General features: G+C 42.9%; 1 protein-coding gene across 1 annotated transcript in view; it reads left to right on the top strand.

Annotated features, from left to right (window-relative positions):
* Positions 1 to 16048, top strand: part of SAE1 (SUMO1 activating enzyme subunit 1) — a 93895-nt gene that overhangs the window by 40762 nt on the left and 37085 nt on the right. The window contains exon 5 of the mRNA XM_077457355.1: positions 1804 to 1903. Coding sequence (XP_077313481.1) covers positions 1804 to 1903 — 100 coding nt within the window. The remainder of the gene's footprint in view (positions 1 to 1803; positions 1904 to 16048) is intronic.

Here is a 16048-nt window from a genome sequence, read left to right as displayed (position 1 = left end):
ACGGAGCTGGTGGATGTTGGAGACCTTGCGCTCCTCCACCTTCCATTTGAGGATGCCCCACAGATGCTCAAAAGGGTTTAGGTCTGGAGACATGCTTGGCCAGTCCATCATCTTTGCTCTCAGCTTCTTTAGCAAAGCAGTGGTAGTCTTGGAGGTGTTTGCGGTCATAATCATGTTGGAATACTGCCCTGTGGCCCAGTCTCTGAAGGGAGGGCATCATGCTCTGCTTCAGTATGTCACAGTACATGTTGGCATTCATTGTTCCTTCAATAAACTGTAGCTCTCCAGTGCCAGCAGCACCCATGCAGCCCCAGACCACAACACTCCCACCACCATGCTTGACTGTAGGCAAGACACACTTGTCTTTATACTCCTCACCTGGTTGCCGCCACACACGCTTGATACCATCTGTACCAAATAAGTTTATCTTGGTCTCATCAGACCACAGGACATGGTTCCAGTAATCCATGTCCTTAGTCTGCTTGTCTTCAGCAAACTGTTTGCGGGCTTTCTTGTGCATCATCTTTAGAAGAGGCTTCCTTCTGGGGTGACAGCCATGCAGACCAATTTGATGCAGTTTACTGCGTATGGTCTGAGCACTGATAGGCTGACCCCCCCCACCCCCCCACACACACACACACACACCTTCGACCTCTGCAGCAATACTGGCAGCACTCGTATGTCTATTTCCCAAAGACAACCTCTAGATATGATGCTGAGCACGTGCACTCAACTTCTTTGGTCGGCCATGGTGCAGCCTGTTCTGAGTGGAACCTGTCCTGTTAAACTGCTATATGGTCTTGGCCACCATGCTGCAGCTTAGTTTTAGGGTCTTGGCAATCTTAAAGCCTAGGCCATCTTTTTGTAGAGAAACGATTCTTCTTTTTTTTTTTTTTTTTTTTTTTCAGATCCTCAGAAAGTTCTTTGCCATGAGGTGCCATGTTGAACTTCCTGTGACCAGTATGAAAGAGTGAGAGCAATAACACCAAATTTAACACACCTGCTCCCCATTCACACCTGAGACCTTGTAACATTAAGGGGTCACATGAACCCAGGTGTACACACTTTTGTTGCCAGCAGTTTAGACATTAATGGCTGTGTAATTGAGTTATTTGGAGGGGACAGCAAATTTACATTTATACAAGCTGTACACTCGCTACTTTACATTGTCGCAAAGTGTCATTTCTCTAGTGTCACGTGAAGCTATACCGTATATACTTGAGTATAAGCCAAGTTTTTTTAGGCTAACCCCCCCCCCCCCGCTTATACTCGAGTGACCGGTACTTTTCATTACCAAAATGGTGTCTCCCCCTGTGTTATGCAGTCTGTTCGACCGTCAATTGTAAACTGTATCATCGTTCCGTCTATCACAGGCGAGGAGGAGGCGGGCTTTGTTACAATTTATGGCCGAACAGACTGCCTAACACAGCGGAAGACGCACACTGGTTTAGTAATGAAAGGTACAGCTGCAGATAGGCACAGTGACACTGCAGATGGGCACTTTTTACCCAGTAGCTGCTATATTTTCCCACCCTAGGTTTATACTTGAGTCAATGTTTTCCCATTTTTTTTTTTTTTGTGGTAAAATGAGGCTTATATTCGAGTTGGCCTAATACTTGAGTATATACAGTAATAAAATATTTAAAAAAAATTTGATGTTTACTCCCTTTTTGAGAGATACTATTTCTCAATAGCAAACCTCTTTCTGTTTTAATTATATTTTGAGATACAGGATGTAGTATTTTCCCATGTGAGTAGTTGCGCCAATCAGGGTTTTTTACTTTAATTTGTTTTTTGTTTCAGGGAGAAGATTAAGGTGACAAAAGGTAATAAGGATGTTGAAGATGGTCCAGAGGCTAAGAAAGCAAAGATTGATGCTACAGAGAGTACAATGATTAAAAAGGTACCATGTGTAAGGGGGGGGGGGGCGTAGCCTGCTTTGGGTGAGGAGCTGTAAATAGAACAAAGTGTACGTTATACTTTGCTTCAGATAATTTGCTTTAAGGGGAATCCATAGAAAATGGAATTTCCCTTCTTGATTACGGACCCTTTGTGTTGTAAGAAGGGGTCCTGACCTCTCTGCCTGAGTTACCACGTGGAGGGGTCCTGAGCAGACGGGGGATTTCCAGTTTTCCTAAAAATACTATTTGAAGATCTGAGTGTTTGTAAGCTATAGATATTAGCAGTGTGTGAAAAATACTTTAGATTGTCAATGTCATGTGAAGACGAATATGTTCTTGTGTTTTTTTTTATTTTTTAACTTATTGCCCATACTGGACATGGTTTCCTGAGTCCAACCAAGAACTGTTTAGAGCCTGGTGTATGGACTGTATAAAAAATATTTCCCTTTTTATTCTTTAACTTTCATGGTTGAATAGTAGCTGTGCATATGAGTGTTCAGAGCCGGTGATGGAAGCGCTTTCTCGCCTTCTTTCACCTTTTAGTTAGTTCTATCTGACATGATTTCCAGCAAGGCTGTTCCAGCTGTTTTTTGTTAAAAATGGCTGACACTCGTGTAAAAGTGCTTTTGGTAAACGTGGCGAATAATGTACTTTGTGACACTTCTAAAAAAAAAAAAAAAAAAAAAAAAAATAGGAGAAATGAAAATACACAATTCACACTAATGTCCTATATATCCATGAATAAAAGTGAATTGTGCGGAAATCAGTTGGAACCAGTGGTGGCCGCAGGAGTGATATAGGATGGGAAGATGTGGGGGGGTTAGCCTGCGGTGGATGTCAAACTGGGCACTCCCTACTCAAACAGCTTGGCTGCTGCTAGACACAGGAAAGGAGTAGTGGTTGCTTAATGGACATGTCTGACTCTGACTGTGTTAGCTGGTGGTGGACTTCAGACTGGGCACCAGGAGAGGCCAGTCACACAGTCCCTGACTCTCAGTTGCTGGCTGCGCTGCAACACTGGGAACCCCTCATAATGGCACAATTGGTGTCCAGACCCAGCAACTAAAAGCACAGGGATGGTGGAAACCCCTCATAATGGCAGAGCTGGGGTCCAGACCCGGGAACTAACCACAGGGATGGTGGGAACCCCTCATAATGGCACAGCAGGTGTACAAACCCAGAAGATAAGCACATGGATGGTGGAAACCCTTCATAATGACCCAGCAGATTTACAGACCTGGAAACGAAGCATGGGGATTGTGGAAACACCTCATAATGCGCACACCACCCAGCAGATGTACAGACCTTAGTTTGCTCCCCCAAAAAATTGAGAACCACCCGCCACTGGTTGGAACCTTTGTCTATCTGAACATAGAATCTGTAACCTGATTGGTCACTATGGGCAGCAGCTATATATATTTTATTTCCCCTTAATTTCTCATTTTATAGCTAGAATCTTTTTTTTTTTTTTTTAAATAAAAATTATTTATATATTTATTTGATATTCTGCACCGAGTTCTTGTACACTGTTCGACTGTGGTATGTAGTTTCAAAACTGTATTTGAGTTTGACTTGTGCATCCTACTGAATAAGTGGACTATTTTTGTAAAACTGAATAAATTTTTTTTTTTTTTTTTTTTTTTTATGAATGCAAAGCAAAAGGCTTGATTTATCCCCCTCTTCACAGCAGCACATACCCACCATTCCTTCACTCTGTTCAGCTGGCCGGAGTCTGGAAAGTACTTGGTACTTTTCAGTGTGGAATAGCATGTGACACACTCCCTGTGACAGCGCTGGACTGATTGCCAAACACCAGCACTGTCATAGAGGGAGGGCCATGGCCCTTGAAAGCTACAATTTGAGCAATTCCTTTATGAGCAAAGCTAATACCTCTCTGAGATTACCTTTTAAAATTCTGCTCCAATCCTAGTAAGTCATGGCTGCCATTGGGATTTATTTTGGTCACTTCATTTTTTTTGTTAACATTCATGGCAGAGATGTAAAGATGCTTATGTACAAAGTTATTGAACCCGACACCAGGGGATGCACTTTTTATACATTTCTTAACATAGGAGTGATTTTAAAAGCTGTTTTTATTTTCAAATATTTTTTATTAACTTCTGTCTCCATACAGATGTTAATGTGATACAAAAGTTATCAAACTACCTAACTAATTTTGCTAACTACTTCTGACAGTTCCCAGCCACACATCGTAGCCACAGCTGTGGCAACAACTGCTTTGTGCTCTCTGCACCTTCTTTGCCTCAAACCATGCCCCATGGCTTGAATAGGACTGCAGTCTGTTGCTGTGCTTGGTGGCAGTCTCTTTGAAAGCTGCCACATGTACTGTATGAAGGCTTTTTGGTCTGACCCGACATGTTTAGACTGGGTGCTGTATACACATGCACTTATCTAGATCAATTATATGTATTGGTATAGGGTTGTTTTTTTGTTTTTGTTTTTTTATGCTGGGTAGAACAGATAGTCTTAAATGCCAGTTACTATGGAAACAAAATATAATCTGGTAATTTTGTGATTGATACAAATGTGTGTTTTTGTCCTTGCATGCTTTTATTCATAGTTTCTGCACCTTTGTCAGACAAGGCTGTCTAGCAAATGTAATGGTGGCAGGAGCCAGGACAAGCAAAAACACTGTCAGGGGCTGAAAATGATACAGTAATTATCATCTTTTTTTTATTTATTTTTTTGTCCATTGAGGGATGCAGAAAGCCTGCTGTAACGTGCCTTCAGCTCATACTCCAGGGCTGAATACATTGTGCCTCCTAATGGTGCAGACATACTGCAGCTTTGTGTCCTGTTACCACCCTCTGCTCCTAGTCTATTCTGCCACTGGGAGTCCTCTTTAGCTCCATGTGTGGCTCGATTCTCTGCCCCTTCAGCTTAGGCATATGCAATAATTTATAGGCCAAATTGCCCAGTTACTTGCTGAGATTTGCCCCTAGAGAATCACAGCTCACTGTTTTTACTCCCAAATTGAGTACTCTGGGCTTTTATCAATGTGGCATACACCACTGTGAAACTAGAGGATCGGCCTGTTTTTTTTTACCAGTGCTGTTTCCAGTCTTGGTTCCTTTTTAAGGCAGCAAGGACTTTCCCATTTCTCCAACTGTAAGCGATTGGAAACATCCCAACAAGCTGTTTGCATTTGGGGTAGATTTAGTTAAAACGTGCTACCCCCACTGTCAAACTGGCAGTGTCCCGCCACAGAGACCGCTTTTATCTTGTAGCAGACCGCCGGCCAAACATGGATACCGGGGTTATGGCAACTAGCTGCTGCCATAACGATATCCATTCTCAAAGTAAGGACGTATCGGTGGTCCAGAAGTGTTTAATCACCCCTGCCAGTGGTTTGCCTCATCCATGTAAACTGATGCATTCTGCTGAAGAGCTGGTGCTTTTGAAAAACAGACCTGCTGGCTGCATCGCCAGATGAAGATAGAAGACAGCCTAAATAAGGAAACGAATGCAGCCATCACATCTAAGAATTTCTGAGCTGCAATATGCTTGGTTTTGTTATTGCTTTAGATAGAAAATCACTATTACTATCTAAAGCAGTAATAAAACTAAACATTATGTTGCAGCTCAGTATGTGTATATGTGTGTGTGTGTGTGTGTATATATATATATATATATATATATATATATATATCTATATCTATCGCTGATGTCATGCAGGTCTTCTGCACACTCAGTGTATCTACTTGCCTGTACATCCCATACGGGTAAGCTGATACTCACTGACACTCGATGAACTACCACAGCACCATGGTAGTTCATTGAGAACTACAAGTCGACAGCCGCTAAGGATGCGTGGGCGGAGAATGATGGAGCTGCACAATTTTGGATGAAATGTGAATCACAATTTTTTTTTTTGCTTGGAATAAAGATCCCAATATTCTCACGGCATAATATCTTTCACATTATACAAAAAAAAATTGGGCTAACTTTACGGTTTAGTGTTTTTAATTAATTGAAGTGCATTTTTTTTATTTCCCCAAAAATTTTGCTTTGAAAGACCGCTGTGCAAATACCGTGTGACAGTATAAAATTTAGCAAGGACCGCCATTTTATTCTCTAGGGTCTCTGCTAAAAAATTTTGTATGTATATGTTTTTGGGGGTCCCAAGTAATTTTCCTGCAAAAAATACTGATTTTTAACTTGTAAACAACAAATGTCAGAGAAAGGCAGGCTGTCTTTTAAAGCAGAGTTACATTCGTTTATTAAAGGTCATCAGTTACACTTTTTGTAGCTGCTGACTTTTAATACAGCCACTCACCTGTCCCACGGTCCAGCAGTGTTCTCCCTGCAGCTGCGCTCTACCTCCGCGGCACCGGCATCTCTACTATGGGCGCCTGGCTGTGACAGCTTGTGGCTTCACAGCTGGGTGCCCACTGAGCATGCCCAAGTGTTGCTGCGGTCTGTGATAGGTCCTAGAAAACTTCGGGACCAATCGTATGTCCCAGAAGACTTTTGGGAGGGTGAGGTTTCCCGGAAGTGGGAGCAGGTACCTTGAAGAGGAAGTTCCACTTTTGGGTGGAATTTGACCTTAAAAGGTTAATCAGACCTCATTTACAGGCCAAAGTTTTATACCTTTTTGGTCTAAAAAAAAACCTAAATGTTACATTGCATCTCTTATCTCTATCTCGCCGCTGGCCAATGTTGATAAACATTTGCCAGCTTTTTTTGACCGCTCTGAGCAGAAAACGGCTCTGCGCTGTTTATATAGAATTGTGGAAATGCCCACTTTTAAGATTGTGAGGGGGTTGAATTAAGATATTGTGTGTGTGTTTTTTTTTTTTTAATCGTGCAGCTCTATGGGTTTCCAAAGCTGAACTTATCCTTTAATGTTTGAAAGGCAGAGCCGCAATGACATGCACGGGCGTCATAGCCATGGCACAGCTCTCTCAATGGGTGGCGTCCCGCCTATTGAGAGCGCAGTGCGCATGTGTCGGTGGTGTTACTGGCTGCTACTAAAGTAAATCTCCTAAACCATGCACGTTTAGGGAATATTTACTGTACCTACAGGTAAGCCGCCTTTATAGGGTATTTTCTGTAGGTATAAATAATCAAGCGGACTTTACTATCGCTTTAAGGGAGAGCTTGTACCTTATCCACAAGATATTTTGTGAGATTTTGCTGTATTGCTATGTGTGTGTGTGTGTGTGTGTGTGTGGGTGTGTGTGTGGGTGTGTGTGTGTATATATATATATTATAATTTTGCACATGTGCAAGGTGGCACGCATGATGTCATAGGACAATATTGCGAGGGCAAACCCCCAAAAAATTCAAAATTACAACCCAAGGGCACAGGCAACAGAGTACCACCAAAAGGAGAGGGAGTATTGGTGATGGGCAAGCGTTTTTCAGGTCATCTTCATTAAAGGGCTTTCCTTATCCTGCAAGAAACCTTTCCTATTTTCATGCAAAAACAAGGTGATGTTGATGCCCATGGTTTCCTCCTTACCTTTTACCTAACTTTTTTTTTTTTTTTTCTTTTCTGCCCTTGGCTGGTTTTTGCTCTAGTTTATCAAAAGGAAATTTTCCACTACATGATCTTCAGTGGATATAAAGGGTCTACACACCCCTGTTAAAATGTCAGGTTTCTGTGATGTAAACAAATTAAGTGAAGAGGAATCGTTTCAGAACTTTTTCCACCTTTTTTAATGTTGCCTATAAACTGTACAATTCAGTTAAACAATCTGAAATATTGAAGGTGGAAGTAATTAAAAATGAACTAAAATAATATGGTTGCATAATTGTGCACACCCTTAAATTTTTACTTTTGTTGAAGCACCTTTTGAGCGCTAAGTCTTTTTGGGTACGAGTATATCAGCATGGCACATCTTGACTTGGCAATATTTGCCCACTCTTTGCAAAAACACTCTAAATCTGTCAGATTGTGAGGGCATCTTCCTGTGCACCGTCCTCTTTAGATCACCCCACAGATTTTTCAATTGGATTCAGGTCTGGGCTCTGGCTGGGCCATTCCAAAACATTTAACCTTCTGGTGAAGCCATTCCTTTGTTGATCGATAGTTTCAAGAAACTATTAGATAAGCACCTGAACAACCACAACATACAGGGATATACAAGGTCATACTGACCTCTAATCACACATATATAGCTTGGACTTGTCTTTTTTCAACCTCACCTACTATGTAACTATGTTCAGCTTTCTAGCAAAAGTCTGAAAGTTTTGTGACAATATTGACTGGTATTTGGAACTGTTCATAATACCCTCTACTTTGACTAAAGCCCCTGTTCCAGCTCAAGAAAAACAGCCCAAAGCATGATGCTGCCACCACCGTGCTTCAAGGTGGGTATGGCGTTCTTTTGGAGATGTACAGTGTTTTTGTGGCAAACCTATCTTTTGGAATTATGGCCAAAAAGTTCAACCTTGGTTTCATCAGACCATAACGCATTTTCACACATGCTTTTGGGAGTCTTCAGATGTGTCTTTGCAATATTTTGCCGTGTTGGATGTTTTTCTTGAGAAAAAGCTTCTGTCCTGCCACTCTACCCCATAGCCCAGACTTATGAAGGATCTGGGAGATTGTCACATTTACCACACAGCCAGTACTTGCCAGATTCCTGTAGCTCATTTTAATGTTGCTATAGGCCTCTTGGCAGCCTCCCTGACCAGTTTTCTTCTTGTCTTTTCATCTTTTGTACCCTTCTCATGACTGATTACCTTTTTAACAGTGAGATTCCTGTAATGCTTTTGAAGCTTTCTGCGGACCATGGCTTTTGCTGTAGGATGTGACTAAAAATGTCAGGAAAGACCTACTAGAACAGCTGAACTTTATTTGGCATTATTAAAGAGGCACTTTAAATGATGGCATGTGTGTACTGACTCCTATTTAACATGAATTTGAATGCGATTGCTTAATTCTGAACACGGCTAAATCCCCAGTTATGAGGGTGTGCACACTTGTGCAACCACATTTTTTATTTTTTTTCACGCCCCTTAAAGATTTCTGTATTATTAGTTATGAGTTATACAGGTTTAGTGGTACCCCCGTAAGGCTGCTAATAGACTGTACCCCACTGATTACCTCGACTACAAATCCTCCCTTACCTCTGACAACCCTGGGTTCCAGCATGTCACCAGCTGTGGTAGTAAATACTCGCACAATATTAAATTAACAGTTCAAATATGTTTACTGTAGTATCAAAACACGAGCTGCATATGTATATCAACTTTGGTCAATAATGGAAACACTCACCGCCCTTTGTCAAGCTTATCTAGCAATCGCAATATATTGATATGAAGTTCCCTGAATTGTGAATAAACACAAATATTAACTCAATACAGGGACCTATGTGAACAGGTTAACAGGAGAGTAGACACCTGGCACAATATCTTTGTGTCAGATCTCTTCCCTTCTGCCACCTCAACTAACAGGCCAGCAATCCTGCACAATATTGAAAACAGTATAAACAATATTCAATAGGATGGCTCCTTTTAGCAGTTCAATGCAATTTGAGCAGATGAGGGTATTCCTTGAAATCCAGATGTCTTCAGCTAGCCTCTTTTAAGTTGTAATTAAAGTAAGCCAAAAAGCCAAGATGTAGCAAAGGTGGCAAATCTGATTTATCCTGGTAGTATAGCTTCCTTTTTATAATCCTAAAGATGTCATCCGATATGACTACTGTAATGTGTATTGAGCATAGGCATCTACTGGCTGTGTCCGTTATAACAGTTTAACTTCCGTGGGACTGCAAGTACCACCAGCTAAACTTTGTGTGAGTGTTGTTTAACAGCAGTTTCCTTAACTATAATGGGCTATGCCCACTCACCACTCCAAATCTCTGATGGATTAGATAAGTGTACAGATGAGAAGACTCCAGCCAGAACTCGTGCTCTTTCTCTGTGTATTTGCTCTGGAAAATGGCAGCAGTTCACTGGAATCTGAAATGCAGGCGCCTCTAGATGCCCCAAAACACCCACCAGTCCACTCCACTAAAGAAGCAATGCTGTCTGCAGAGATCCCTCTGGGTATAGCTGTCCAGATCCCTGTTGTCTAGGCCACAAATCGTCAGCAAACTCCTTGTCGCACAGACCTCCTGGCAGAGTCAAAACGGTGACCAGAGAGGCTGATCTAGGCCAAGCCAGCCCTTTTTATATCCTCTCCCAGAAGTCTGTTCTGTGCCCTCAGCATTCGGTTCCTTGTAGTCCAGATCAGTCCTGCTGGCAGTGTCACTTCAACATTCTGTACTACACGTCCCATGATGCTTTGTTCTACGTCCTCACACAGGAAGAGAAGAAATTCACACAGAGTCCAGCAAACACTAGAGGGAGCCAACCTCACATTAACACAGAAAATTTCTTTAACTTATAAGCATAATAGCTGGCCTTGGCTACACAGTTTCTAGGTCACATTAAAGGTGGAAAAAGTTCTGAAGTTATATTTGTCTTTTATTTTTTTATTTTTCTACATCACAGAAACCTGACGTTTTAACAGGAGTGTGTAGACTTTTTATATCCACTGTAGGTGTGGTTTGGACTGCAAAACGGTCATCCTGGATGGTCACACTATCTTTTTGTTCCACTGTTTCTAGGTGGCTCATAGAGGCCACCATTCAAGCATAAGGTCTGAATGATTGGGAAACACTGTGCTAGGTCTGTTACTGCTTCTTTTTATTTGGCATCAAGCAACTGTTTTTCTAGATTAAGCTGCCACTTAAGTCTTCTGCCAGTGCCTAATCCTACTGTGTTTAAAAATTTAAAGGTGACCCCTTTTTTGTGTGCCGCTTTTATTTTTTTCTTGGTGTGATTTATTTAAATAAAAAGAATCCTAAATGGAATACTATCATTTCATGCCTCAGAATACAGTACATCTCAAAGAAAACCTCTGAGAGCCTTCACTGGTGTTCTGGTATATGAATCCCAAATGTTAGTTGGTAAGGCGCAAGCTCTCCCAAGGAATTTGTTGTTCACCCAACATGAAGCTAAGTTTTACATGGTGTTGCACATCCTAGTACTGGCTTTGTCTGAGTCATTCACTTTACAGGGTTTTTACCATCTAAATACAGCATTTATAATGCCTTCTTCAATGCGCTGTCTATGGCAGCCATTTAACTTGTCCTTTTTCATATTCTAACCTAGAGCACAGAGGGTGAGAACCTATTAGTTGTACTTTGCATACAGATCTTTCAGGTTTTGGTGAATAAACTTGACCATTGTTTATTCAAATGGTTGCAGGATATCAAATACTTTGTCAATTAAAGAATGAAAATGTTTGGGACATTATTCTGCAGCAGCACAGCACTTTCCCTTTAACGTATGGATGACTTGAAAGTTACATGGTGATATCATTGTGTAATCTGCTCGTGCTGCCGAGGACAGTCCCACCCCTTACATTAATTTATTCCTTTTTGACATAAATTAGGCTGCCTTAGGTGCTCACACACGCTTTTAGTGTTGCAAATGGGACTTCATTTTTTTACTTGACAGACTTTGCAAAGTGACATATTTAAATTAGGAAATGCTTGGGGGATGTGTGTGTTTTTATTCCCTACTGGTGAGCGAATGCACAGCCGGGAAGAACACAATAGTGTCTGAACATTTTGCAATTTAGCTTAATGTCTCACCGGAGCCTTAACTCCCTCGGTACTAGAGCACTTGAAAAGGCTGCCAGTCTCTCATAGCGTATCATGTTCACTAGTGTGAAACATTGGCCTAGCCTGGTGTATTCAGGTGTGGCAGAATGCTAAACTGTATGGATGGGTATGCTAAGCACATTTAATCTGGAATTTTGCCGTACCATAACTGTTCAAAGATAAATGAAGGCATCCTGGGGTTGTAGGGGAGGAATTGCTATGTTTGGAGAAGCCTGCTAAGTATGACCCAGATAATGGTACAGATGAAAAGGTTAATATAACTCCATAAATGAAGCGCCAAGTTCATTATATTAATGTTTTCCTTCATCCATTGAGGGGCACAGGAAGCCGTTAACTGTCAGATTACACTACCACCTACAGGAGGATCGAACACTGAAAACAAGATTCAAGCCAGCCAACGATACCCCCCCCCTCCCCACACACACAATTCAAATTTTTGGTAGGAGGATAAGTCAATGCACGTACCAGCAAATCGGTCTTCAGTTGCAGCCCAAAGCTTTTATTGCAGAGGTCACATCACAAAAGAACCAGTGCAATGTTTTGGTGCCGCACAGGACCCCTTCGTCAGGCATGTGATAAAAGTGCGCAGAATATAAATTCACTACCACCAATCAAAAATGAGACAAGTGAAGCCCCCCTCCTCTGATGTCATAGACCCACCAAAGAGCAATTAAACTTAGTTCAAAAGCTTCATATATACATCAATAAAGGGATAATCTCAATTAGTTACCGTATTTATCGGCGTATAACACGCACTTTTTCCCCCTTAAAATCAGGGGAAAAGCATGGGTGCGTGTTATAAGCTGACTCCCTGCCGATTTGTGAGCTTTTCGGTGGCTCAGAAAGCCACCGGGATCTACCGAGCGCTGCCAAGATACACAGGACATCCGCTCTGTATCGGCGGTGCCATTTTTAAATTCTTTATTTACGGATTGCAGGTAATGCAGGGAAAAACTGTAAAAGACATAGATCACTCAGTTTTCCAGGGTAACAAAAACACTCACATAATCAACCAACACTTTGTGGGGGATCAGGGAAAACCAATCAGTTTGCTAAAGCAGTGGCCCCAGCCTTGTCCAAACCATCACGTTATCGTAGTCAAATTATCTGGCATCCCAGTGTCCACTTAGAAATGAGGGCAAACCCCGGGGCAACGCCCTTCCAAGCCCAGGTCGAGGGGTAGCCGACATCGGTCACTGTCATTTTATCGGACAAAGAGCTCAGCCGGGACCCTCCCAAGGGACACCCACCCCTAGCTGGGAAACCGAGGAAACAAAAAGGAGAGGTTTGTGCAATCACCGTGTATTTTAACTATATGAGGGGGTTGGGGGGTAGGGAAAGAGGGGGGGGCAAGCAGTGAGGAGAAAGGGATGGGGGTAAACAGAGTGAAAGTTATGGGAGGTTAAGAGTGCTACAGAGCAGGTGGGAGAGAGTGAATCAGAGTGGAATATGAGAAATGATGGAAAGGAGGAGGACTCCGATGGATTCCCACGGCCGGGGCCCTTCCCCTGTATACGTGCCAGAACCTACAGATAGGATCTGTAAGCGTCGGAAAACCGGAACAAACTCCAGGGCAACCATCGAGCAGTGTGTTCTTCCTCCTTGTCGCCCAGAGCCGAAGTGAGCTGTTCCATACGGCAGATGTCGCAAACTCTCGCAAACCAGTGAGACACCGTTGGAGCGGCCCGCTGCTTCCACACGCTAGGTATGCAAGCCCTGGCTGCACTCAGAAGATGCTTTAAGAGAGACTTGTGATACCTCTTGTGCGAGAGTGGGGTCAGATTGAGGAAAATTGCCGCCGGGTCGTTCTGCAGATCGACAGCTGTGAGGTCTAAAATGATACTAAGAACCTGTCTCCAGAAATGGGTCAACTGTGAGCATTCCCAAAAGATATGTAGTAACGTGCCAGGCTGTTCACCGCATCTCCAGCACAAAGGGCTGTGACCAGGGAACATAGCTGCCAGAACAGTGGGGGTCCTGTACCATCGGGTCAAAATCTTATAAGCTATTTCCTGGTATTTACTACATAGGGAGGACTTGTGCGCAAATAGAAGCGCGCGACTCCTCTGTTCGGGCGAGAGCCGGATACGAAGGTCCCGCTCCCATTTTTCCAAGAACACCAGATGACCGGTGCCATTTTTAAATGGCAAGGCTGCAATGCAAGGCTGCAAATGACACTGACAAAGCTGCGGATGGACACTGATAAGGCGGCATTGATGGGCATTTAAATGTAAGTGTTTTTTTTGTTTTTTTCCTTAAACTTCCCTCCTGAACTTGGGGTGCATGTTATACACCGATAAATACGGTATCTACTAACCCAGGGGGGCTATATGCAACCTTTCTCATCTGGCTATTGGCGATCGGCACATCAGTGAGATGTGTTTGATTGAAACGTGATCAGCGGGGCCTGACGTCCATTAAAAGGATTGGTGTCTCAGCGCTGGGAAAGTCTAAAACCTAGCCCCTCCTCCACCCCGATTGTTTATTTTTCTCCTAATCAAGATTCTTTGCTACATCATTGTGGAGACCAGCTCAGGCAATCACAGCTAGCCTTATTGGGGTCAATTTACTAATATACCGCATGGATTAGAGCCGGTTCTCACAGGGGCGACTAGTCGGGCGACTTAGCCGCCTGACAAGTCGCGTCCCGTTCTGTGCAATGGAACCATTCTAATAGGAGCGACTCAAGTCGCTCCGACTTAGAAAAAGGTTCCTGTACGACTTTTGGGGCGACTTGCATTGACTTCTATACAGAAGTCCTTTTGCAAGTCGCCGCTAAAGTCGGATCCCGGTTGCCCGAGGCAGAAGCTCTGCAAGTTGTGCTGCCTCACTGTGAACTGACTCTAAGGGAATATCATGTTACTCATTTCCATAAATTCTCACATACTGTAAATTAAGTCCAATTCAAAAAAAAAGTGCCAGTAAATATTGGATATTCACAAATGGATCAGAGTAAAAAAGCATGTGATTACCACCAGGGCTTTACTGGCGGTATCGCATGCAGTATTTATCACAAAACAGCCTTGGGGTTGTGGGACCCCCAGGCTTTTTTTTGACAAACGGCTGGTTGCTAAAGGAGCAGGCCGGGAAGATGGCTTCAGTGTCCTTAACAGATGACTCACCAGCTGTCAGCTGAATAAAACAGCTCCCCCCACCCCCCAATCCATACCAGACCCTTATCCGAGCATGCAGCCCAGCTAGTCAGTAAAGGGGGTGGGGACAAGTGATTGCCCCCTCCCCTCCTGAACCATACCAGGTCACATGTCATCAACATGGGGGGATGCTTTGTTGATGGGAACGAGGGCCTCATCCCCACAACCGCAGTTTGGGGTCTGCAGGAAGGGGGCTAATCTGAATCTGGAAGCACCTTTATTCCCCCCATACCAGGCCCTTTGAGTCTGGTATGGATTTGAAGGAGGGAGGAGCCCACTCCTAAATTTTTTTTTTAAATAAAATGACTATTCGGGATCTGGAAGCCCCCTCTTCTTTTTCAGGTCAAGTGGGCGGTGTAATTGACTGCTGCTTTACATCGGGGGACACCATTTTTTAATAACAGAATTGTAAAAAACGGGGTATGTGTTTTTTTGTTACTTTGAAACTTTTGGTGAATGGGTAGGAGTATTATATATCTGATACTCATTCACATAGGTGGGGAGGGCAGGATAAGGGGGCTTCCAGATTTCGATTAGCCCCCTACCTGCAGACCCCCCAAGCCAGTGATTGGCTGAGTAAGGGTGATCAGGGGGCTCTACAGCCTACATGAGAACAACCCCAAACACCCCTCCAAGACGACCACGAATCGTGGGAAAATCTCTGCATTTGGGGTGCCGTTAAAATCGGAGGAACCCACGGGAGTCCTGCGATTTGCCGCTATTGCGAAACGCAGACAGAATCAAGGCGATTGCACCCGCAATTTGTAACGTGAGTTGTGAACGGAGCCTAATGGCTGTATGTTGAGTTATATTGATAGGACAGCAAATTTACACTGTTATACAAGCTGTACACTCACTACATTGTAGCAAAGTGTCATTTCTTCAGTGTTGTCACATTTAAGATATCAAATTTACAAAAATGTGAGGGGTGTACTCTTTTGAGATACTGTACATGTTTACTTTGATCCAAGCTGGCGCAATGTGTAAAATATCCTTACCTGTAATTCCTCCTTAAACTAGCTTCGTAATACCCTTGATTGAAATTTACACTAAAGAATAAAAAAGCTGCACTTGCATTGATCCCGTTTTTTTTTTTTTTTTTTTTATTTTTTTTTTAACTAGCGTGTTGAACAAAATTGATTCCTCTCTCCACACATCTGAGGTGGATAGCGAAATCCATCCCGCTGTGCTATTGTATTCTGACAGCAGGTAGACTTCCCCCCTCAGAATAAACTGATTTAGTATTGCTGACTATAGCCGGAAAACGCTACAGGCTGGTTGTACGCTAGTTGATCGATTGATAGATTGACTTGTGTACAATCAGACTGCCCATGCATGGATCTAAATTCGG

This window comes from Lithobates pipiens, unplaced genomic scaffold (genome assembly GCF_037356315.1).
Source record: "Lithobates pipiens isolate NorthernLeopardFrog02 unplaced genomic scaffold, aLitPip1_a1.2 Scaffold_1, whole genome shotgun sequence".
Lineage (NCBI taxonomy): Eukaryota > Metazoa > Chordata > Amphibia > Anura > Ranidae > Lithobates > Lithobates pipiens.
This window is presented reverse-complemented; position numbering and strand designations above follow the sequence as displayed.